At 43.2% G+C, this 26,015-nt stretch overlaps 1 protein-coding gene and 1 pseudogene across 2 annotated transcripts; both read left to right on the forward strand.

Annotated features, from left to right (window-relative positions):
• Positions 1-25,043, forward strand: part of LOC141271469 (uncharacterized) — a 524,545-nt pseudogene extending 499,502 nt beyond the window's left edge.
• On the forward strand, positions 10,441-17,374 carry LOC141272075 (oocyte zinc finger protein XlCOF29-like). 2 transcript variants are annotated; one of them, XM_073682386.1, is made up of 8 exons: positions 10,441-10,524; positions 10,733-10,881; positions 11,011-11,190; positions 11,272-11,395; positions 11,479-11,576; positions 11,715-11,756; positions 13,433-13,523; positions 16,970-17,374. In XM_073682386.1, the coding sequence occupies exons 2-8, from the start codon at positions 10,804-10,806 to the stop codon at positions 17,092-17,094; spliced, it is 738 nt and encodes a 245-aa protein (XP_073538487.1). In that variant the 5' UTR covers positions 10,441-10,524; positions 10,733-10,803; the 3' UTR covers positions 17,095-17,374. The 2 variants fall into 2 exon arrangements, with proteins under 2 accessions (XP_073538487.1, XP_073538488.1); XM_073682387.1 differs by lacking the exon at positions 16,970-17,374 and adding an exon at positions 13,242-13,315.
• Positions 25,044-26,015: the final 972 nt, after the last annotated feature.

Genomic DNA, 26,015 nt, shown 5'->3' on the forward strand with positions numbered 1-26,015 from the left:
CAGTTATGGCTAGATAAGCTCTCATAGCCTTATATCCTCATGTCAAAATCTGACCTATTGAATACTACCACATAACTGAATAGCCTAGCATGCCACTGATCACTACACAAACCATATATCAGTTTAGTGCAGCTAAGGTATATGAGCCACCGGCACATGTATTGACAGATCGCACCTGTGGCTGTGCATTCTCATAGGCAGACCGTGTGTAGATGATAACTGCACACACAGTTAACCCTGCCAGAGGTTCAGCTAAGGGGTACTCTGCGGCTAGATTGAAAAAGCCACCGGTACATAAGTAGATAGATTGCACATGTAACTGTGCGGTCCCCTGAGCAGATTGTATGGAGGTGACTTCACTCTGCATGTGGTCTATGCCTCCAGAGATCAGGCTCCAGCAGGACACACCAGCAGCCTATTGTACGTGTCAGTCGGCACAATATAATAAGGGCAGCATATTGATAGGGTAGGAACGGGGCTCTATGATCCTATGTGCATGTGCTGTCACATTATTTTATTAGGACAAATGTCCCTGATACTCGTTTGCCGGGGGTACCGGCTTTTTCTAAGGGGGACAGCACAGATACATGTGCGATCTATCTACTTATGTACAAGGACAAATGGGGCTGGATCCGCCGCTCTTTGACTCCTCGATGACGCCTAGGTACAATTTTTTAATCACCCCCTTCAAAATCACCTCGTGGCGGGCTTCAGTGATTCTATACGGCTGTTGTTTCAACCGCACATGTGGTTACGTCAGGATTTCATGTTCAATTGTTGTTTCTGGGCCGGTGATAGTGTCTCTGCCACTGTGACGTCCTCATTGTCACCTTCTGATTTGTCCAGCCCACATGGAGTTTCAACAGGGTCCCTCTGTTGCCCTGCCTTGAAGGATATTGGCATGAGAGGGTTTTGGAAGTGAGAGGTGGTAGTGGTTAACTGACAGTTGTAACAGGACTTGCAATATCTTTGGATTTCCCGGTGACTAAGGGCCAATAGAACCTACACATGACCCATTGTTGAGTTTTGTCCACCCCCACATGGCCACTTAAGATATGTGAATGTGCCCTGTCCAACACTCTTTGTCTATAGGGTCCTGGTACCAACAATTGCTGCACTATCTCCTCCCTCACCTTAGTAACCCTGTACAATAAGTCCCCACTCAACATAAAATAGGAAAACCTGGTGTCAGCCCCCAACTTGCTCTATACCGTTTATGATGGTTACCTTATTGAACACTTCTTTTAGAGATACGTCCCTATGTTGGGTGAACCCCAAATTTTCTCTGGTCACCCCTATCTCAGGAATGTCTGCCTCAAGAGATACTACTTTTTCCTCTTCTCCCGTTACACAGAAGGGAAACTCATCAGACTCTGGGGCTGGTGAGACTTTTTTAGGGCAAACTCGTTTCTCATCTGAGCAATCAAGGTCTCTGCCACTTCTCCTTAAGTCCCAAAACAACACAAAGTCCTGGGTTATGATAATTGGGTGCAACAAATCCGGAACAACACTGACCTCATGGGACTCAGTGCTTAGGGCTGTCTCAGTGACCACTCTAGCCACTGGATAGTCTTTAGCATCCCCGTGAATGCATAGAGCATCCACTTTTTTCCTGGGGATCAACTGGAGGGGGAGTGTGGCCCTCACGAGGGTCACCAAACTCCCTGAGTCTAATAATCCAGTCATTTGCAGACCATTCACTTTTACAGGACAAGCTTGGGGCCACTTGCCGGGTGGACAGTCCACACTGCAAGCTGGATATGTGTAGAATGAACACCAGCTTCCCATGCTACAGTCCATTTGCTCGGTGGTCAGGGGACAACGGGCACCTGGGCCGTGACATCACCAGTAAATTACATCCCCAGATGAGGCCTTCGGCATGACCTTCGCCGCCCCCTTGGACTTTGGATGTCCTACACCATTTTTAGCCTCTGTCCCCCAGTATGGAATGGGTTTCCTCCCAACGGACCTGTCGACTCCCGGATACCTTTCGACCAGTCCAACCAAGTCATTGGCGTTCCGGGATCTCTCTGGGCAACCCAAGTCTGTATCTGCCTTGGTAGGTAATGCACAAACCGGTCCATTACAACTCACCCCACCATCTGCGTTGGTGTAGAGGACTCCAGCTGTAACCACTTTTGCACGAGGTGCAGCAAATCAAACATTTGGGAGTGAGGGGTTTTGTCAAGGTGATATGCCCAGCTGTGGCCCCGTTGTGCCGTGACAGACATTGTCACCCCCGAGTGCGCCAAAATTTCTCTTTTCAATTTTTCATATTCTTTAGCGTCCTGTAAGACTAAATCATAGTAGGCCTTTTGTGGCTCCCTCGATAAGTATGGTGCCAAGACTTCCGCCCACTGCTTTGGCGGGAGTTTCTCCCTATTGGCGAACCTTTCAAAAATGGTTAAAAACGCCTCTATGTCGTCACCCTGGGTCATTTTCTGCAAGGCTCTCCTCACTGCCTTTCGAACTGAGAACTCATCAGCTCACATTGGAGCTGCCATTGCCATGCCACAAACCGCCTCTGTGAGTAAATCAATCTGCTGTTGCTGTTGACGGAGGTGTTGCTGGTGCTCCTGATGCTGCTGGGGCTGTTGCTGGTGCTGTCCATGTTGCTGCTGTTCCCACTGCTGCTGCAGCTGTTGCAGGTGCTATTGGTGCTGACTTTGTACCAGATGCTTGATCAGCTCCTCCATTTTGTCTGACCTCTGTTCCATTCTTACAGCCGCCTTCACCCAAGACATGCAGTTTTTCCTCAGCCATCACACTTGCTTCCTGGCGATCTTGCCCACACTTCTAAAACCAACTGTGGCAGATCGGTTCACTCGGTTGCACATAGAGGTAGACACAGGAACACTGTTTCTTTAAATCTACCGCTTGTTTATTAATAGTACTGCATAAACCACGGCAATGTTAGCAAAACAAACATGGCCTTCCGGCCTAACAGGAAAATCAAAATATAACATATGGCACAGTCCTTGTTGTTACGGGTAACCGCCCGTTTCAGGAACAAACAACACAAGGTTTAGCTTTCCTTCACATGGCAATACAGCTCCAGAGCATTCACCTCCAGGACCAACCCACACACACTGTTCTAGAAAGCTGGGTATTTATCCCTTGGACTCCTCCCACTCTACAGCTGTTCAATCATCATAGCACTAAACATGGCTGATTAACCCCTCTCAGCACTTTGTGTGATGGATTATTTTTCCTAGGTTTATTTTACTGAAGCTAACAACCTCAGTGCTACACATTTCCCCTCTAGTACTTTGGCAGTGACATTGTCACTAAGATATATATATTTTGTGAGGCAGTGAGAGGGATCATATACGAGGGACGATATGTGTCTTCTAGGATGTGCATAGAGGCATATTGAACCCGCTGAAGTGATTGGCAATCACAGTCACAGCTGTGATTGCGGTTCAGAATAAAAGTAAAGTGTGAACTTGGTCAAACTATATGGCTAAGTTAGATTTAAGAAAACCCGGCATGGGCTTTTATTCTTGGAGTGGACTACAGGATGGCAGTGGGGCGGTCCACTCCCTCCAGTCCTGGTCTTACAAGTGGCTTATGGCCACAGATTCCTTTTTTAAACCTGCAGCAAAGGTTTGGGTGTGTCAGTGTTGGTATTGCAAGCAGCATAGCAGGAAGCTCTGCAAGCTTGTGTGAAGCTGAACACAGGTCTGTGAAGGCAACATATCTGATGCACCAAAAGGCACATGGCGCGGCCGTCTCCCACAGCAACAGGAGTACACGGTCTGTGTGGTTATCCCGGCTGCGATCTGGAGGACAGCTTTTGAGTGTGAGTTTTTGCTAAATAAAGCCGTTTAAGTTGGACTTTACTTGGGTCACTTTGTCATTACTGCACAGTGTGAACACTACCGCACTACATTATATATATTATATATATATACACACACCGTGGTATTGCCACTGCCAACTCTACAATAACAAACAGCACTACTAGCTGCCACCTTCAATCTTTTATACAGACCGATTAGACACCTGTTACAGGTACCGTATGGCTTCAGTGGTGCAGTTTACAGAGCAAAAAGAACAGAGATTTTAGATTTTATATATTTAATGGGTAGGCAGTATTTATCAAAAATATACAGAGATTATACAAAATGGGAACAATACATTACAGTTTATACAATTGCATAAAATAAAAGGGATAAAAAAAGAAAATTACTAAACCTGTGTAACGAAATGGCTCAGAGCTTAGCAGAGGGAGGTACTCTGCAAAATCCAATTTCTGCTTTTTATTAGATCAAGGTTACACCCACATACCTCCCCTTAGTGCGCTCATGTGGGGGCTGGTTGTGGGATGTACTAAGTCTTTTAGAATTTTATGAGACCCCCCAACTTACAGGATATCTTCGTCTCTGGAGATGTATATATTGTCTTCCTGTTTCCTATTGTGATTTTGCCATTCTTTCGAGCTGATAATGGTCTGGATAGCATCATATATCTGGGCCCCCCATTTCCCTCACCCTGACAGACTGGGGATACTACTTTCTCACCATCCTGACAGGCTATGGGTACCTCTTTCCTGTCACCATGACAGGCTGTGGGACACACTTTCACACCTCTGTGTTAGGCTATGGGACACACTTTCCCACCATCCCGACAGGCTGGTGATAAAACTTCCCCCGCCTTCCCTGATACCTCAGGAGCAGTGCTAATCATGGGCAGCTACCACAGGCCATCTCATAATCCGTTGTTACACTGGTCCACTGTATGAGACCACCTGCTTCCTGATCCCTGCGCTTGTCCCCTTCTTCCCCTTATACCTCAGGAGCAGTGATAATCATGGGGCAGCTATCACCAGCCATGTCACAGTGCACAGACATTGGTCAGCTGCACGTAATCATCTGCTTCATGATACCTGTGCCTGTCCCCATCGTCTTTAGCACTGATACTTGCTCCATTTAGTGGATCCTCAGCAACATCACCCTGCAGCGCGACATAGCTGAGTTCTCCTGTACCATAAAATGATATGAGGCTGATGTGGCCAGTTTGGTTGCAGGTATAGAATCGGCGTGAGTCAGATGCAGTCTGGGTGATAAAAGACGGGGTGAGATCCCCCCGAGGACCGGCTGGCAGGGGCATTGGGTGTTGACTTACTCCCTTTCCAGCTGGTAATGGTTGACTTCCGCACCTTAGGTGTATGGTTGGCCTAATAGGTATTGGCAATCTTGCTGCCTTGGCAGCCTCTTTTGGCTCCCGGTCCATCTTAAACTGTGTCATCTTCACAGGGCAAATATGAAAAAAATTGGTCCTTCAGTCCCTCCAAAGGTGGTAACCGATTGTCCGTCCACCCACTGCTTGGAGTTGGTTCTAAACCCGTCCACCACATCACTGTAGCTATCATGAGATCCATGTTGGAGGGTCCGGAACTTTTTTCATACACTTCAGAAGTTAGCTGATATTTCCTTATCAGGGTCTGTTTAATGACCTCATAGTTTCCATCGTGTTCTTGAGGGAGAGAGGCGAACACCTCAAGAGCTTTGCCTTGTAGCCCTGGGCTTAAATATTGAACCCACTTATCATTAGGCAACTGGTACTGTCTGTAGGCCTTTTCAAACTCCCTCAAAAATGTGTCCAGATCTGCGTCCTTGTCCATGGCAGGAAAATGCACGGAATGGGGTTTAAAGGTGTGGAAATTACTGGACTCACAGTTCAGTGGAGTAGATTGCGCCTTATAGAGTCAGGCTAATTCCAGCTGGTGGCCTTTCTCAGCCTGTCACTCTCGTGCTACTGACTCTCACTCAGCCTGGGCCTGTCGCTCGGCTTTTTCAGCCTCTTGCTCGGCTTGACACTTTGCAAACTCTGGCTCGAGCTGGGCCTGCTACTATGCAAACTGACGCTCTCCATTCTTGTAACACAAGCTGTATCTGCATTTGAGGGTCACAACCTCCCATTTTCTGAAGAATGAGTGGCAAGCAAGTGTCCACTCTGAAAGCTATGGTTGCTGCTAGCCCCTCCTGAGTCAGACAGTTCTAGAACCGGATTCAGAACTGGGCATCTTGCTGCTCTACTGGTCGCGGGCTCTGGTGCCTCCACTAAGGCATAGATCAACGTCTCTCTATGGTCTTGTCGGACCCCTTGAGACCTAGCTCCTCACACAAATGGATCAGCACAGCTTTCTCGTGCTTCCTATAAGCATCTGACATCTTTGCAGTCACCCGCCAAATGAAAGATAGAAGAGTAAAACAAGAGAGGGGAGGGGTGCTGTATCTGCATTTGAGGGTCACAACCTCCCATTTGCTGAAGAATGAGTGGCACGCAAGTGTCCATTCTACTCTGGCAGCTATGGTTGCTGCTAGCCCCCTCTTGAGTCGGACAGTTCAAGGACTGGATCTACAACTGGGCATCTTGGTGCTCCACTGGTTCCGGGCTCTGGTGTTACATCGTGTTGGTGTAAGGCATCCTCCTCCACCAAGGCATAGATCAACGTCTCTATGGTCTCTATGGTCCATTTGTGTAAGGAGACCTCGCTCCTTACACAAATGGATCAGCACAGCTTTCTCTTGCTTACTATAAGCAGCTGCCATTTTAGCAGTCACTTGCCAAATAAAAGATAGAACAGAAAAACAAGAGAGGGGAAGGGGTGTAATTGCTACATGTACAGTATTGTCTCAGGTATAAACACTGAGTCTAATCCTCAAAACTCTGCACAGAAACCTCGCAGGGACCGTAAACCCTTTTAGTGACAGATATGATTTGACAGGGATCATTGCTCACCCCAGATCACTAATGCTCTGTGATATCTCACCACTGCTACCAATTTGTCAAGGATAACAGCCAGGGGTTAGCAAAGATCCCACCAGTTTGTCAAGGGACGCATCTTCGCTACTTCCAATTGTCAGGGCAATTACGCAATTAACTGACGAGTGATTGATGAAGCCGCGGCTGCTTCCTCTACTAGGCTGGATATTGGGGAACTCAAAGTGAGTGTATGGTATATACACCTCCGATTCACACTCATGGAATGTATATATACCCCAATACGGTCACTGCTGACTCCACAATAACAAAAAAGTACTACTAGCTGCCACCACCAATCATTTATTCATTTGGATTGAACATCCGTTACAGGTAGCATATGGCTTCAGGGGTGCGGTTTACAGAGCAAGAGTAACGGAGCTATTACATTTTATATATTTAATCCAGAAAGGTAGGCAGTGTTTATAAAAAAATATACAAAGATGATACAAAATTGTAACAAAACAATATGGTATATACAATTACATAAAATAAAAGGTATAACAAAAGAAAATAACTACACGTGTAATATTTGAAATATTGCCTCCATCTGACGTTATTAAGTTGGAGGGGTTAGAATGGCCTTGCAGTGATGTGAGTGAATGCTTTATGTTCGTCACTTCACTATGATGCAGAAAATATATCTACCATAAATATCGGATCAATGTAAACCCCAATATTCATCACTAACCACTGGCTCCAAAAAGTCTCAGAACACTGGTTTGATCACAGGAAGCTCTAGCCTGGGACGTGTACTTTCCCACCTCTGCATAAACGAATCTTAGTCTTGGTGTCTTTTTCCCAGAGCTAATCCCACATGTTCAATATGAGGGTGATATGTCCCTTCTCCTGAGATGTCTCTATGGATTTTAACTTTTCTCTATGACACCCCCCCCCCATTAGGAAAGGAGTTTCAAGGAAGAATAAGAGGACTTTACAGTTTCCAAACATTCCATCTGCAAAAAGCCCAGTACCACATACAGAAGAACTGCTGGTTCCAAAAGCACCAGAAACATTATCAGTCGAGTCAAGTGAAGAAGAGGGCATTTGGTGCCATGAAGCATGTTCATCTCACGACTCAGACTTTCTGTCAGCAACCTCAGCTGAACCACATCTTATAACATAAGGGGAACTGAATGATCTTGTTAGAGATTTGGATCTGCCCAATAGTAAGGCTGAGCTCTTTGGTTCCAGGCTACAGCAGTGGAATCTCCTAGTGGGCGATGTTCAGATTTATTTGTTCCTCAAACAGTATAAAGATCTTATCCAATACCTCTTCATGGAGAGCAAACTTTTGGCATGCAACAACATCAACAGTTTAATGGAAGCTCTGAAGATAAGTCATAATCCAGAGAAATTGAGGCTCTTCATAGCTTCGTCCACAAACAAGCCTAAAAGCCGTCTTGCTGCATTATGGCAATGCGCTACCTTCAATTCCAGTTGTTTATGCAGTCCACATGAAAGAAACCTATGACAACATGAAACAGCTGTTGAGGTGCCTGAACTATGACCAACATTTCTGGCCCCTGTGTGATGACTTAAAGGTGGTTGCCCTCTTACTTTGTCTCAAGGGTGGAAATACAATGGACTGCTGCATTCTGTGTGAGTGTGATAGTCTTGCAGGAGCATTCAAGTATCTCATTGATAAATTTCCAAGGTTGAGTGAAGCAAAGATAAACAAATGAGTCTTTATTGGACCTCAGGTTCATAGGCTTCTTCCAGATTAGGAATTTCTCTGTTTGTTGCCGGGCAAGGAAAAAGCTGCATTGGTAGTATTCGCATTATTGGTAACTAATTTTATGGGAAACTCAAGAGCAGATAAGTATGAAGAGTTGGTGGAAAATCTCCTCAAAACATGAGGAACTTGGCTGTAACATGTCCTTAAAGATTTATTTCTTACATTCACATCTAGACTTTTTCCACCAAACTATGGAGCAGTGAGCGACGAGCAGACGGTGAGAGTTTTCACCAAGATATTGCGGCTATGGAGAAAAGATATCACAGCTTAAAAACCTCACCAAAAACTCATCGTGGGAAAGTAGCCTTATAGTGAGTAGAAAAAGAGCACTCCAGGAACACGGAGGGATCTCCAGACCTAAAGAGGAAAGATCAAGACAAAAAACAAAAGATGTGCAACATAATGTATGGAGAATAATCACCACCAGATAGATAAAGCTTATATTACACCGTGTATAACTGCAGAATATAAGAGATACACACGGCTCTGCTACATACACATCGGCACACACGGCTCTGCTACATACACATCGGACACACACGGCTCTGCTACATACACATCGGACACACACGGCTCTGCTACATACACATCGGACACACACGGCTCTGCTACATACACATCGGACACACACGGCTCTGCTACATCCCCATAGTACACACACGGCTCTGCTACATCCCCATAGTACACACACGGCTCTGCTACATCCCCATAGTACACACACGGCTCTGCTACATCCCCATAGTACACACACGGCTCTGCTACATACACATCGGACACACACGGCTCTGCTACATACACATCGGACACATACGGCTCTGCTACATACACATCGTACACACAAGGCTCTGCTACATACACATCGGACACACACGGCTCTGCTACATACACATCGGACACACACGGCTCTGCTACATACACATCGGACACACACGGCTCTGCTACATACACATCGGACACACACGGCTCTGCTACATACACATCGGACACACACGGCTCTGCTACATACACATCGGACACACACGGCTCTGCTACATACACATCGGACACACACGGCTCTGCTACATACACATCGGACACACACGGCTCTGCTACATACACATCGGACACACACGGCTCTGCTACATACACATCGGACACACACGGCTCTGCTACATACACATCGGACACACACGGCTCTGCTACATCCCCATAGTACACACACGGCTCTGCTACATCCCCATAGTACACACACGGCTCTGCTACATCCCCATAGTACACACACGGCTCTGCTACATCCCCATAGTACACACACGGCTCTGCTACATACACATCGGACACACACGGCTCTGCTACATACACATCGGACACACACGGCTCTGCTACATACACATCGAACACACACGGCTCTGCTACATACACATCGGACACACACGGCTCTGCTACATACACATCGGACACACACGGCTCTGCTACATACACATCGGACACACACGGCTCTGCTACATACACATCGGACACACACGGCTCTGCTACATACACATAGTACACACACGGCTCTGCTACATACACATCGGACACGCACGGCTCTGCTACATACACATCGGACACGCACGGCTCTGCTACATACACATCGTACACGCACGGCTCTGCTACATACACATCGGACACGCACGGCTCTGCTACATACACATCGGACACGCACGGCTCTGCTACATACACATCGTACACACACGGTTTTGCTACATACACCTCATACACACACAGCTCTGCTACATACACGCCGTACACACATGGCTCTGCTACATGCACATCGTACACACACAGCTCTGCTACATACACATCATACACACTGTAAACCCCTCCTGACCCCACACATAACCTTCACCTCATCCAGCTCCATGACAACCAGCACAGCAGAGTCCTGCAGACACTGAGGCCCCTGATCATGTGACCCCTGACTCCTCCCCTCCTGTGACATCACCACAGGTCCTGTGCGCACAGAACAGCCATATATCCAGTGTGCGGCTCTGCAGGTGGAGGTATGTGGAGATTCCCCATTACTATTAACCCCCTCAGTGCTGAGCCTGTGATAAATCCCTGTATGTGACTATAATGTGCTTGTGTGTTAAACCGGGGGCAGGACGGGGCCATGACTGGATGTAGTGATCATGTGAAGCCGGTAACAGCTCCGGAGATTTCTTACATGGGATCTTTATGATGTTACATCGTCATCTTCTCCCCATTCAGGTCCCTACAATATCGGATCCTCTCAGGGGAGATCTTCTATATAAGAGAATTTTCCTGATTGACCATCAAGGATGGATAGGGACAGGGACAAGATGGCGCAGAGGATATTACACCTCACCATAGAGATCCTCTTCCGGCTTACTGGAGAGGTGAGAGATTCTGATGACGTCACATTACATCATTCTTATCTATGGGAATAACAGATGGACAGAACTGGAGAGGTGAGGACTCTGGAAATGTCTGTAGTGAGATTTATTAATGTGTCTCTCCATAACCAGGATTACACAGTAGTGAAGAAGACCTCTAGTGAGCGCTGTCAGGCCCCTGTGTCTGAGGGATGGGGAAGACCCCTGAGCCCAATCACGGGACCTCCACCTCACCCCCTGATACATGAGGACATCAATGACCAGAAGATCCTAGAACTCACCTACAAGATGATTGAGCTGCTGACTGGAGAGGTGACACTGCTGGGAATGCTGGGACATTATACAGTAACGCTATAAAGGGATTGGGGATGACAGTATCATTGTATGTGTCAGGTTCCTATAAGGTGTCAGGATGTCACCGTCTATTTCTCCATGGAGGAGTGGGAGTATTTAGAAGGACACAAAGATCTGTACAAGGACGTCATGATGGAGGTTCCCCAGCCCCTCACATCACCAGGTAATAGACAGGACTAAATACACACGGCCTATAATTATCTGTATATAAAGAATGAATTCAGTCCCTGTATGTGTTTACCCCAGTTCTATCCAGTGAGAGGACAGCACCAGAGAGATGTCCCAGTCCTCTTCTTCCTCAGGACTGTAAACAAGAAGATCCCGACATTCCCCAGGATTATCAGGTAGATGGAGAGAAAATCATGAAATGTTATAGAAAGAGATTGATGACAGTTCCACGTAAAAAATAATACTTTAATTAACAGTTCTATCCTGTAAGAGGATGATACCAGAGTGATGTCTCCCATTCTCTTCTTCCACAGGCCTGTAAACAAGAAATTCCAGAGGTTCCTCAGGATCATCAGGTAGATGGAGAGAAAGTGTCATGAAATCTCCCCTATGATGTGTAGAAGGCTGTGAAGATCTTCTGTTCAGTCTTGTTTTCAACCTTGAATGGCTAATTTATTAGAGATAGTGACCTCCTCATGATCAGAGTGTTCAGATCAGAGTATCAGTTTCAGTGTGAATCCACAGTTTAATGGGAAAATCAAGAGATCTTAATTTGTTCAAATAAGAAATAATCTTTATTCCTAGACTAAAATGGGCAAGTATTTAAAGACATCCAATCAAAAGAATCTAAGGAGGATCTAAAAAATCATTCTGATGAGCACAAAGTGCACGTTTATTTATGTTACTCGTTTATATAGCACCATTAATTCCAACGTGCTTTACTGACATCATCATCACTGTCTACGGTTGGGGCTCACAATCCAAATTCCCTATAAGTATGTCTTTGGAGATGCAAAGTGATGAAAATTGCAGCTGGATATAACGCTTGTTCTCTGACTAATATGTGCAAACACACAACTCATTGTGAGAATATGACTAATGTAATATTACTCCCCATAAATCTAAGGTCAATGTTGAATATGAGATCTAGTTTTTGGGCTTCACATAATAAATTGGAGGGTAGGTCTGTCTTTTAATGAAGGGTTAGAAAAATTTCTTTGTTTAGCATAGGAAAATGGTGCCTCAGAGGCAAACTGTGTATAATAACATGTGTGGCCAATACAAAGAACCAGCACAAAACTTATTTAATACAAAGAAGGTGTTCTTTAGAGTAAGAGTAGTAAGACTACGGATTGCCCAACTACAAGAGGTAGTAATGGCAGATACTATATTAGCAGATGATTTTCTTATAACAAATGGTATTCTGGGATATTATATATGTAATCTAGTGTTAAGTAATGTACAGTTGCTCACGAAAGATTGGATTTGATGGACCGGGGACAATTTTCCACCTATAAAACACTTTGTAACTCCTTATTCCATATGTATAGGTATAACAGCAAATGATCATTTTGATCACTGTCAGTGTTGTCTAAGGGGACATGGAAAGGCAAAAATGGGATTAGCGAGTAGAAAAATTGTCTTGTTCGGAGGGTCAGAATTTGTAACAAGGATCATATAGTTGTTGATTGGTTCCAGGAAAATGACAGTGAGAATTTCTTGCTTCCCATGACCTTCACAGTCCCCAGATCTTAATTTGTAAAGCAAATCTCTGGGAAAAGGTTCAAAAGGCTGATTGGAACATGTCAGCATCAAATCTACAACAACTGTGAGAATTTATTGTATGAGCATCGACCCAATAATTCTGCAGAATAATTTCACCACCGGGTGGAATCTATGACTAGACATATCTCTGAGGTTCTAAAGGCCAAAGGAGATCCAACCAGATACTAAATGATTGTCTCTAGTAAGATGCCCTTTCAGTGTATGTTTTATACTTGGTGGAGATGACAGGATAAAGCTGATCATAGACATTAGATGTTGTCTTGATTTTCTCACAGTTTTCTGGTTATGGAGCCTGCTGGTTAGAATTAGGAGATGATGGGTTGGATTCATACCGAAGACCTGTAGATAAGTAATAACAACTGCTGTCATTTGTGATTGTCCTCTTAATTTATGATCTTTTGTGTTCTTAGGATTCATCTCACGTGACTTCTCCGTCTGTCTGTGACTTTTACACTCTTTCTTTCAGAGTGAAGACCGGACCTTTACTAATACTGCAGGAACATATGTGAGGAGTGATGAGCGGTGTAAAGAGGAGATTCCTACAGATAACTACACAGGTGAGTAGTATCCAAAGAAATCACTGATTCTACTCTGTCACTGGCCGCTACAATTACAGTGCTGGCCAAAAGTATTGGCACCCCTGCAATTCTGTCAGATAATACTCAGTTTCTTCCTGAAAATGATTGCAATCACAAATTCTTTGGTATTATTCTCTTCATTTAATTTGTCTGCAATGAAAAAAACACAAAAAGAATTGTCCTAAAGCCAAATTGGATATAATTCCACACCAAACCTAAAAAAAGGGGGTGGACAAAAGTATTGGCACCCTTTGAAAAATCATGTGATGCTTCTCTAATTCGTGTAACTAACAGCACCTGTAACTTACCTGTGGCACCTAACAGGTGTTGGCAATAACTAAATCACACTTGCAGCCAGTTAACATGGATTAAAGTTGACTCAACCTCTGTCCTGAGGACTTGAGAAACCAAATTATGAGGAAGCATGAGCAATCTCAAGGCTACAAGTCCATCTCCAAAGACCTGAATGTTCCTGTGTCTTCCGTGCGCAGTGTCATCAAGAAGTTTAAAGCCCATGGCACTGTGGCTAACCTCCCTAGATGTGGACGGAAAAGAAAAATTGACGAGAGATTTCAACGCAAGATTGTGCGGATGGTGGATAAAGAACCTCGACTAACATCCAAACAAGTTCAAGCTGCCCTGCAGTCCGAGGGTACAACGGTGTCAACCCGTACTATCCGTCGGCGTCTGAATGAAAAGGGACTGTATGGTAGGATACCCAGGAAGACCCCACTTCTTACCCCGAGGCATAAAAAAGCCAGGCTGTAGTTTTCCAAAACTTACCTGAGAAAGCCTAAAACGTTTTGGAAGAATGTTCTCTGGTCAGATGAGACAAAAGTAGAGCTTTTTGGGAAAAAGCATCAACATAGAGTGTACAGGAAAAAAAAGAGGCATTCAAACAAAAGAACACGGTCCCTACAGTCAAACATGGCGGAGGTTCCCTGATGTTTTGAGGTTGCTTTGCTGCCTCTGGCACTGGACTGCTTGACCGTGTGCATGGCATTATGAAGTCTGAATACTACCAACAAATTTTGCAGCATAATGTAGGGCCCAGTGTAAGAAAGCTGGATCTCCCTCAGAGGTCATGGGTCTTCCAGCAGGACAATGACCCAAAACACACTTCCAAAAGCACTATAAAATGGTTTGAGAGAAAGCACTGGAGACTTCTAAGGTGGCCAGCAATGAGTCCAGACCTGAATCCCATAGAACACCTGTGGAGAGATCTCAAAATGGCAGTTTGGAGAAGGCACCCTTCAAATATCAGGGACCTGGAGCAGTTTGCCAAAGAAGAATTGTCTACAATTCCAGCAGAGCATTGTAAGAAGCTCATTGATGGTTACCGGAATCGGTTGTTCGCCGTTATTTTGGCTAAAGGTTGTGCAACCAAGTATTAGGCTGAGGGTGCCAATACTTTTGTCCGGCCCTTTTTTGGAGTTTTGTGTGAAATGATCAATGATTTGATTTTTGCTTCATTCTCTTTTGTGTTTTTTTCCTTGCAAGCAAATTAAATGAAGAGAATAATACCAAAGAATTTGTGATTGCAATCATTTTCAGGAAGAAACTGAGTATTATCTGACAGAATTGCAGGGGTGCCAATACTTTTGGCCAGCACTATATGTATTGAATGTTTTTAGCGTTTGTTTCATAGACTTTTGGATGTGTAATTTACTGGCAAAAAAATTGCACAAACCCACATTTTTACCAGCAAAGTTTCAACCAACAAGGAAAATTAAAATGGCATTTTTTTTCCTCGCAGAAAAATATACATTATTCACTGGTTGTGCAAACATTCAATTGCTAAAGCCAATGATTGGCCATAGCAGAAGCGTATTGCTTATTACTTCTGGCAATGATTGGCCACAGTGCTCACAAGCTTCTCTGGCTTGAAGAGTAAGTATAGAGACAGTCGGGGTAATGGGGCTGCAGTGAAAAAGGAGTTTTAGGGGATTGGTAATGGGAATTTAGTTCATGTTATCTTAATGTAAATTTTTCTTCTGGAGCATATAAAAAGATAAAATAGTTTTTCTCTGCATCTCTTAAAGGGGCATTATCAAGTTGTCTCTTGAGCAGAACAGAGCAATACAGTCTCCTCACTTTATACATAGAGATAACAGGGTACTTGAACAAGAATACAGATAAGGACAGTGAGAGCCATGTTTGGAAGACCTGCTCTGACAGCAGAAAAACTGTGATTTTGCAAAATTTATAACAGTAGCTTGTCAGGAGCTGAGAGGCAGTGGGAGAAAGGTGAGCAGATAACTGGTGTAAAAACATCAATGATAAGGACAATTCAATGCAAAGAATCGGATAAGTGCAAATTTACTAACTTCAGAAACTTAGGCTATGTGCCCACGATGCAGAAATGAAGCAGAAAATTTCTGCAGCATTTCTGCATCTCCCTGGCAGAAAAAATGCATGCAGATTGTGCATGCGTTTTTCCTGCAGAATACATGCGGAATACATGCGGATTCACATGGGTTTCCGCATGCAGATTGACAAGCGCTTTCCAGGCGATAGCATCACTTGTAAAGTGCTTGACAACTAGGTCACGCTATATAAATCCATGCGAACAGCATGGATTTATATAGTGTGAACCGTAAAAATTCAAACAAATAAAGCTATACTCACCCCCGAGGCCCCGGTATGTGCTGCAGCGCTCGTTCCTGTCTGGTTCCCGGCTGCCGGCATATCGCGAGACAGAGCGGTGAAGGGCCTGCGGTCACATGACTGTGACGTCACCGCAGGTCCTCAAGTGATGCCGGCATTCAGAGAGAAGCCGCCGGACAGGTGAATATAACTTTATTTGTTATTTTATTCTTTTTTTACAGGTACAATGGTACCCAGGTCTGGACGAGAGTCTCCTCTCCTCCAGAACTGGGTACCATCCGCACATAGAGACGCATAGAAGCCGCTTCTACAAATGTACAGTCGCGGTTTCTATGCGTTTCAATGCAAGTCAATGGCGGGAGTTCCGCTGCGCTTCCGCAAAATTAAATGACATGCTGCGGATTTTTGTACGCAGCATAAACGCTGCGGAAAAATCCGCAGCATGTGCATAGAACATGCGGAATCCCCTTGGGGACCATGGGGTGCGGATTACCTAGCGTTTTACAAGCGTTTATGCTGCGGAAATTCCGCAGCATAAACGCTTGAAAAACGCTACGTGGGCACCCAGCCTCAGTCACATATGTTTATACTGTTTTTTCGTGTTCAGTGGTGTCCATAATCTATGGTTCAGATGATCTATGAAAGAGCCTGTGACTGGCAACCAGCACTTACGTAGGACACTAATACAAATTCTTTCTCAGATCTCCCAGTGCTCTTATATTTATATATTTGTTATAGGATGCAATGTGTCCATTGGCTGCCATCATGTAGAAAGTGTATAAAGGCCTTTTTTCCCTTTTGTTATATCTATTGCTTAGTTCCATTAAAACAAAAGAGAAGGACGCTCTACACTTGCTCCAAATCGATAGCTTCTGATACTTCCTCCCACCACCTGACAACACTGACTTACAGGCCCATTTATGAGTCTCTACTGAACAAGTAACTTGAAATGATTGGTAACAAGTACAGTGAAATATGATTCTATGGTGAAGGCAACTTAAAGAGAGAGCCAACCTAGTAGCTTAACAGTATAATCTATTAAGCCCTAATTTGTGGTCTACTGTCTTATAAAGGTTAATAATTGAATTATATTACAGTTTTGTATAACAATTATATAAAATAATTATATAAATATTAATGTTATTCCAATGAAGGTTAATTGAAATATAATAAAATCAGTTTTATTCTTGGCAGACGAGTGTGCCAGTAGCTCAGTGACACATCTGATATTTTCTGATTTTGCAGCATATGATCATGGAATCACACCAAATCCATGTGAAGAACATGCCATTATCCCAGATACACCTCAAGCCCTTAGAAAAAATCTGTCATCCAATCCTTGTCAACAGTTCCTTTCTTCTGTTTCATCAAAGACCAATGTGCAAAGCGAAAGTGAAAGGACTGTTGAGTATGAAATAGCTCTCAGAGGGGAGAGGCCATTTTCATGCTCAGAATGTGGTAAATGTTTTACAGAGAAATACTATCTTACTACACATCAGAGAAGTCACACAGGGGAGAAGCCATTTTCATGTTCAGAATGTGGGAAATGTTTTACAGAGAAATACTATCTTACTACACACCAGAGAAGTCACACAGGGGAGAAGCCATTTTCATGTTCAGAATGTGGGAAATGTTTTAATCAGAAATCACATCTTGTTACACATAATAGAATACACACAGGTGAGAAGCCATATTCATGTTCAGAATGTGGGAAAAGTTTTAATAAGAAATCAAATCTTGTTATACACCAGAGAATTCACACAGGGGAGAAGCCATTTTTTTGTTCCGAATGTGGGAAATGTTTTATAGGGAAATCACATCTTGTTTTACATCAGAGAAGTCACAAAGGGGAAAAACCATTTTTATGCTCAGAATGTGGGAAATGTTTTAATCAGAAATCAAATTTTGTTATACATCAGAGAATTCACACAGGAGAGAAGCCATTTTCTTGCTCAGAATGTGAGAAATGTTTTAAGGATAAATCCACACTTGTTAAACACCAGAGACGTCACACAGGGGAAAAGCCATTTTTCTGTTCAGAATGTGGGAAATTTTTTATAGAGAAATCACATCTTGTTAAACATCAGAGAATTCATACAAAGGAGAAACCATATTCATGTTCAGAATGTGGGAAATGTTTTACTGGTAAATCTGATCTTGTTAGACATCAGAAAATTCACAGAGGGGTGAAGCCATTTTCATGTTCAGAATGTGGGAAATGTTTTACAGAGAAAACAAATCTTGTTAGACATCAAAGAACTCACACAGGGAAGTAGTGATTTTCTTTTTTTTATTTTATTGACAACATTTACTATACAATAAAAATGCAATTCATTGTAAAATAACAAGTCTAAAAGAGAAAGGTAAAATAATTTAGAGCATTAGATGATTATTAGAAAATGTACTTAATTACCAATTATGATTTGTTATTTAAAAGCAATTAGTATCCATATAATACACCTATGTTTGAACCATATATATAAAATATGTAACATTTACATAAACTGTATAACTGCATGTTAGGGACTCTCACAGAGGCGACACCGGGGAGATCACAAAATATGTCACCGTTGCCGTCACTCTGTCAGGGTTTTGTCAGGGATCCGCGAGCACACGGTCCCCACTACTCTCTACTTAGGTATCGGCAAGCGACCAGTGAGCATATGGCGTCACACCTCTGGATTCCAACGCATGGAATATGTGTTTTCGCCTTCTTTACGGTCACTGTCAGCTTCATGATAGCCCAATTATTAATATTATTCGCTGCCACCACCGACCGAGTTTGAAATATAATAGAGGCCTTGCCGGACGCCTGCGTTCTGGTAGCATATGGCTTCGGGGAAGGGAACGATTAAAGGACAAAAGAAACAACTACTACATTTTATATTTAATCCAAAAGGGAGGCAGTGTTTAAAAAAAATATACAAGATTTTAGAAAGGAGACATTACAATACATAAGCAGGTACACAAAATAATAAGTATTAAAGAAGAGACTTACCATAAGATCGCTGAGACTCCCCGATTTGATTTGAATGTTATCGAACGTGACTCGTTGCTTAAAGTATCTATACCCCCCTGGCAATTAGTATGGAACAGTCTTCAGTTGGCTTTTTTATGCTTAAGGGGAGATCTGCCCACACACCCCTGTGGTGACATCACAGGGGCTGGGCTCCACCCTTCATGTCTTTATTAAAAACTCTAACTTCTGAGATAACTTATCCCTGGTTGCTCGCAGAAGCTTGCAAGCGATGACATTTCTTCCGTTATGAATTTGCCTTTCCGTAGAGACCACGTATGGCGTAGCTATGATCTGCTATTTTGTTACTTTTGCGCCACAGCCCCCACCCCCCAAAGGGGCTTACGGCTACGAAAAAATAAGCAACTTGTTCCTTGGCTGAACCTGTCACTAAAAATGTGGGTCCCATTATTAGCAGAGTTATAGAACTTCCAATATTCCATACTTTGTTTTGGCTCCAAAGATCCTGGAACCCTCTATTAGATTCCCTTTTTCGTCCTGGGAAGCAAGCTTCAACAGCTGCACGTAAAGTATCGCAAGCCTGCATCTAATCATCCCCTGCCTCTATCAGGGGAAAACACATTTGCATTTTAAGTAGGTTGGTGGCACCTCTTGTGTGCCAGTGTTTGTTTAAGCTACTTTGGCTGTGGGTGATAATTTGCAGAGAGACAGATGCTGGACTGTCAGCTCTCCTATGACAAATGGGGGATAAGGGAGGGGTGAAGAGGAGCTTTGGAGAAAGACTTCTTAATATCTATGACGGGGAGAAAGAATATTTTATATTTTTCTCAATATTTCCTTGACACTGCAGTTAAAATGGGTTGTCTGATGCGTTTTTTTTTCTGTAATTAATAAATACATAAATTCCACTACTGCTATCCAACCCAGGTGAACTCAATTTGGATAGTGACTAACCCTAGTGGCTCACCTCTCCATGTGCCCAATCAGGCCTGTAATGAAATGGGGAAGAGATGGGACCCAGACCTAGCTCGTAACTAGAGATGGACGAACCCAGACAGTAAAGTTTGGGGGGCCGTACCGAATGCCTAGTGTCGGGGCATGGACCCCGAACACGAATTTCCTCAGGCAGCCTTAACATCAGCTGTTTCCTGCGCTGTCACGCATACACAGTCTCTGATCGATAAGATCGGTACGCCCATCATTTCTGCGGGCTCATGCTGTCAGCTGTGACCGGTCATAAAAAGCTTACTGCTGTTCACAGGCATCGGCTGATGAGAGAGTACTACTCCCATCAGCCTACGCCTGCTGTCGCTGATAACCTCGAGAGCAGTTGCCGCTGATGAGAGTATTCATCAGCCGGCGCCTGTGCTCCAAGTCAAAAACAAACAAATAAATAAGTAAATATTGAAATAAAAAAAAGCATCATACTCACCGTAACATCTAGTCCCTGATGCCCTTGTCACCTGTAAAAGATAGAAAAGATAATCCATTGAACTGTTCTGCCCGGCAGCCGACACACACTGACTGGAATGTAATCGCTCCTGCAGTGTGTAGCGCTGAGCTGTGGTGAGAAAGTTCACCGGAGTTTATCAGCTGATGAACCCCGGTCATCTCACTTATGTCGCTGCTCATTGAGTGAGAAAGTTCTCACACAACAGTGGTGCCATGAGTTCACCGGTGTTCATGTATGGTTTTCCTTAGGAAGGAGTCAGTGGACTCTGAAACGCATAGACAATAAACCTACATTTTTATCCATACTAATAGTTTGTCGTGACTCCAGAGAGCGCAGTAGCAACTTCCTTTCCCAGCATCTATCTCTGATATATCCATAGGATGCTGCAGCATCTGGAGTTGAGGCCTTATAGGTGTTGTGTCCCACACAACCCTACTAGGTGAGCAGTTTTTAATACTTCTGTACTAATTATTAATTGGATAAGACCTTATTGCGCTCTTGCATTTTTTCATAGTGTGAGCATGCTTTCCTGAAGAACAGTCACATCAGTAACTGCTGATGTGACTGCTCTCCAAGTCATCTGGATCATCGTGGGACAGTATGGATTATCTCTTCACTTCGGACAGGTGAGGGATATTGGGATTTTTTTCATTCTTGTTTTTTTACAGGGGACAATTGCTTCAGGGATTAGGTGTTAGGTGACTATAAATGAGCTTTTTTATTTTTGTTTGTTTTTTTACAGGTGACAATGGCTTTGGGGATTAGGTGTTAGGTGAATATAACTGTTTTTTATCTTTAAATAGATGTCTAAAACCGTGTGGACTTTTATTTCAAATAAAGTTTTTTTTTCAGGCTGTGTCTTTATGAACTTTTTCTATGGGGTTAGTAGTGAGGGTGTCTAATAGATGCCTCTCCATTACTATCCCCTGAGCTTCATGTTAGCTACCAATACAAGGCTGACATGAACCCCAACCATATTGCCCCACTTACCACCATACCAGGGCAAGTGGGAAGAGCCGAGGCTAAGCGCCAGACTTGGCGCATATTATTGATTTCTGGGGCGGCTGAGGGCTGATGTTATTAGCCTCAGAGGGGATTAGTATCCTTGGCCCCTTCCTTGGCTATTAACACCTTTACCACCTTGGGTTTTTGCTTTTTTGTTTTTTCCTCCTCTTCTTCCCAGAGCCAGAACTTTTTTATTTTTCTGTCAATATGGCCATGTGAGGGCTTGCTTTTTGCTGGACGAGTTGTACTTTTGAACAGAATCATTGGTTTTACCATATCGTGTACTGGAAAACGGGAAAGAAAATACAAATGCAATGAAATTGCAGAAATTGCAAAAAAAGTGGAATTCTGCAATAGTTTTTTGGTTGTTCTTTCTTACCATGTTCACTAAATGCTAAAACTGACCTGCTATTATGATTCTCTAGGTCATTACGAGTTTGTAGATGCCAAACATGTATAGGTTCTTTTTTATTTAAGTGGTGAAAAAAAAATCCAAAGCTTGTCAAAAAAAAAACAAAAACCATGGTGCCATTTTCCGAGACAAGTAGCGTCTCCATTTTCCGGGATCTGGGGCTGGGTGAGGGCTTATTATTTATGCATTTAGCTGATATTTTATTAATACCATTTTGGTATAGATACGATGTTTTGATCGCCCGTCATACAGCTCCATCAGCGGAAAAATAAAAAAGGTATAGCTCTCAGAATAAAGCGATGCAAAAAAAAATATTTTTTCAATAAAATAGTTTTTATTGTGTAAAAGCACCAAAACATAAAAAAACTGTTTAAATGTGGTATCACTGCAATCGTATTGACCTGAAGAATAAAGCTGCCTCATCAATTTTACCACACACGGAACGACATAAAGCAAAAAACAATACCTGAATTGCTTGGTTTTCTTCATTCTGCCTCCCAAAAATCAGAATAGAAAGAAATCAAAAAATGTCATGTAACCGAACATGGTACCAATAAAAACATGAAGTCATCCTGCAAAAAACTAGTCCTCACTAGTTGACTCTGTTGGAAGAAATCTGGAAATATTATAGCTCTCAAAATATGGCGATGCAAAAACTAGCTGCCAAACATAAAAAACTATATAAATCTGATATCACTCTAATCGCACCGACACAAAGAATAAAGTCGTCTAATCACTTATACTGCACTAGGAATGGCGTAAAAAATAAATAAAACCAATTCTTCAGCTGCTGTTCATTTGTTCATTCAGCCTCCCAAAGATCGTAGTAAGGCTCAGCTCACATTTATCCTGCACCATGCGCTGAGCTATCACACTGGGGTTTCCGTGTAAATCTCTGCAATATGTGATTCAAACAGCACCCCTGGTGGAAGATTCCCTATAATGAGGCAGATGGAGGTCTATGGACGCCATCTGGTTGTGATCCCGCAGTGTCTGTCTTTTTAGGTGTGCATAAAAGTGCCTTGGCCACAGTTTTGTGCACGTCTGAAAAAAAAGGACATCGCCGAACAGAGGCCAGACGGAAACCAAAGTAACTCTACTGCCTCATTATAATGAATGGATCCCCCGTGGGGGTTCATCTAAATCCCATCACTCACAGATTTAGATGGAAACGCCGGTGTAAGTGCTTAGCGTAGAGCGCAGGATAAATGTGATCTCAAATACTGTATGTAAAATGTTCCTAACAAAAGCTGCAACTCAATCCACAAAAAAAGTAAGTCCCCACTTATGTCCATCATCTGTTGTCAAAAATATAGAGGGCTTCCATGTTACTGGTAGCACAAAGGAAAGGCGAAATGGCTCCTTGCCCCCTCAAAGAAATCCAGCGAATTCTGCACTCCCAAATCCAAATGCCCCCTTATTTTCTGAGCCCCAGTGTACCTAAATTGCTGTTACTGTCCACGTTTGACATTTCTGTAGCCATGAGAACCTGTCTAATTTACAGATGCATGTCTCCAGAAGCAAGAGCTGGGCACTACAACGTACTGGTCACTACAACATACTGGTCACTACAATGGCAGTTTGCAATTTTCACTCAGCAATATCCACTGCTGGTTGTTTCTGTAAAACACCCATGTAGTCAAAATCATCACTACACCTGTAGATAAATTCCCAAAGGGGTATAATTTCCAAAATAGGGTCTCTTTTGGGGGGATTCTGCTCTTCTAGCACTTAGGGGCTCTGTATATGTAGTCTGCAAACTATTCTAGAAAAATTTGTACCCCAGGAGGCAAATAGCGCTCTGTCCCTCCTGAGTCTTGCCGTGTGACTTAGCAGTACTGTACAGCTTTGGTGCCATTTTTACCCATTTCCCAGTGTGAAAATGTAAAATCTTTTGCTAAAACAAAATTTTGGTTGTAAAATTGTATTTTTTTTTTCCTTCACTGCCCAATGGTATAAAATTCTGTGACCCACGTGTGGTGTCAATATGATCACTGCATGCCTAGATGAATTAATTGAGTGGTGTACTTTGTAAAATAGGGTCTCTTATGGGGGTTTCCGCTGTTTTGGCTTTTCAGTGGCTTTGCCAATGTGACATGGCACCATCAAACCAATCCAGCAAAATCTGAATTCCAATATGGCGCTCCTTCTCTTCTGAGCTTTGCACTCTGCCTCAAAAGTAGTTTTCGACCATATATGGGGTATCGGCGTACTCAGGAGAAATTGCACAACAAATTTTAGGATCCATTTTCTCCTGCTATCCTTGTGAAAATTAAAAAAAATTGGGGCTAAAACTACATTTTTGTGGGAAAAATATATATTTTTCATTTTCACAGATCAACGATGTAAAATTCTGTGAAGCACCTGGGGGTTCAAGGTGCTCACCACACATCTAGATAAATTCCTTGAAGGGTCTAGTTTCTAAAATGGGGTCACTTGTTGGGGGCTCTTCAAGCGTGACATGGCATCCGCTAATTATTACTGCAAATTTTTCATTCAAAAAGTCAAATGGCGCTCCTTCCCGTTTGATCCCTGCCGTGCCCCCAAACAGTAGTTTTTACCTACATATGGGGTATCGGCGTGCTCAGGAGAAATTGCTCAACAAATTTTGTGGTCCATTTTTGTTTCCCTTGTAAAAATAAAAAAAATAAGTCTAAAGTAACATTTTTGTGAAAAAAAAAAAAGTTTATATTTTCCTTCCACATTCCATTAATTCCTGTGAAGCACCTGAAGGGTTAATAAACTTCTTGAATGTAGTTTTGAGCATCTTGAGGGGTACAGTTTTTAGAATTGTCACTTTTGAGTATTTTCTGTCATATAGATCCTTCAAAGTCACTTCAAATGTGATGTGGTCCCTAAAAAGAATGGTTTTGTAAATTTTGTTGTAAAAATGAGAAATCGCTGGTCAACTTTTAACCTTTTTTACTTCCTAACAAAAAAAGTTATGTTTCAAAAATTGTGCTTATGCAAAGTAGACATGTGGGAAATGCTATTTATGAACTAATTTGTGTGACATAATTCTCTGATTAAAGGGCATAAAAATTAAAAGTTTGAAAATTGCAAAATTTTGGCCAAATTTCCATTTTTTTCACAAAGAAACGCAATTCATATTGAACAGATTTTACCACCATGATGAAGTACAATATGTCACCAGAAAGCATTATCAGAATTCCTGGGATCCGTTCAAGCGTTCCAGAATTTTTACCTCATAAAGTGACACTGGTCAGAATTGTAAAGTTTGGCCTGATCGTGAAGGTGAAAACAGGCTTGGGGGCTGAAGGGGTTAATATCAGCTCACCGCTGTTTGTGTCGCCTTCAGCAGTGGAATCGGTCAGTGGAGACTTATAGCTCCGAATTCCTTAGATGGGCAACCGATACCAAATGGAATGACCCGGCTCTTAGAAGCCAATTTTGTCAGGGTCTTTCATAAAGGTTGAATGATGCCTTGGCAGTTTACGAAACCCCGGGGTCCTTGGAGGCTGCCATGTCATTGGCTACACGCGTGGATAGATGCCTTCGGGATAGGTGGGTGAGACTACCTCCTGAGCCCGCTTTTTGGAGTATCGCCCCTTTGCCGGGGGGGGTGGGGCGTGGGCGGTCTGGGGGTGAATCTGTACTTATGGAGTTGGAGGAACCCATGCAGTTAGGGGGAGCTACTGTGTCGCAGTTTGCCCTGACATCTGAAAGAGGTGTGGTTTTTTTTGTGATAAAAAGGGACATTTTATTGGGGTCTGTCATTCTGTTCCTAAGCAAAAAGAAACTCGATTAACCCTTGGTAGTGTGGAGTTGGATAATTAGGGGGTGTGTTTGTCTTCAACATGCATTTCTTGGTTTGTTCTGACGGCAGAGGTGGTGCTAGAGAGCAGGACTGAGAAAATTTCTGTGTTTGTGGACAGTGGAGCTGGAGTCAGCATGATTGATGCTGGGTTTGTGAGAACTCATAGGCTAAAGCGAGATCGCTAGCGAGATCGCTGCTGTGTCAACGTTTTGGTGACGCAACAGCAACCTCACCAGCGA

Source organism: Phyllobates terribilis, unplaced genomic scaffold (assembly GCF_046119375.1).
Source record: "Phyllobates terribilis strain yellow unplaced genomic scaffold, ASM4611937v1 Scaffold_5__5_contigs__length_657084704, whole genome shotgun sequence".
NCBI classification, from domain to species: Eukaryota; Metazoa; Chordata; class Amphibia; order Anura; family Dendrobatidae; genus Phyllobates; species Phyllobates terribilis.

Bases quoted from the DNA above. Each gene is read 5' to 3' on its own strand.
- LOC141272075 (XM_073682386.1), top strand. From the start codon at position 10,804: ATGGATAGGGACAGGGACAAGATGGCGCAGAGGATATTACACCTCACC. The intron at 11,191-11,271 runs GTGACACTGCTG...TGTATGTGTCAG, and splicing joins TTGAGCTGCTGACTGGAGAG to GTTCCTATAAGGTGTCAGGA. The intron at 11,577-11,714 runs GTAGATGGAGAG...CTTCTTCCACAG, and splicing joins ACATTCCCCAGGATTATCAG to GCCTGTAAACAAGAAATTCC.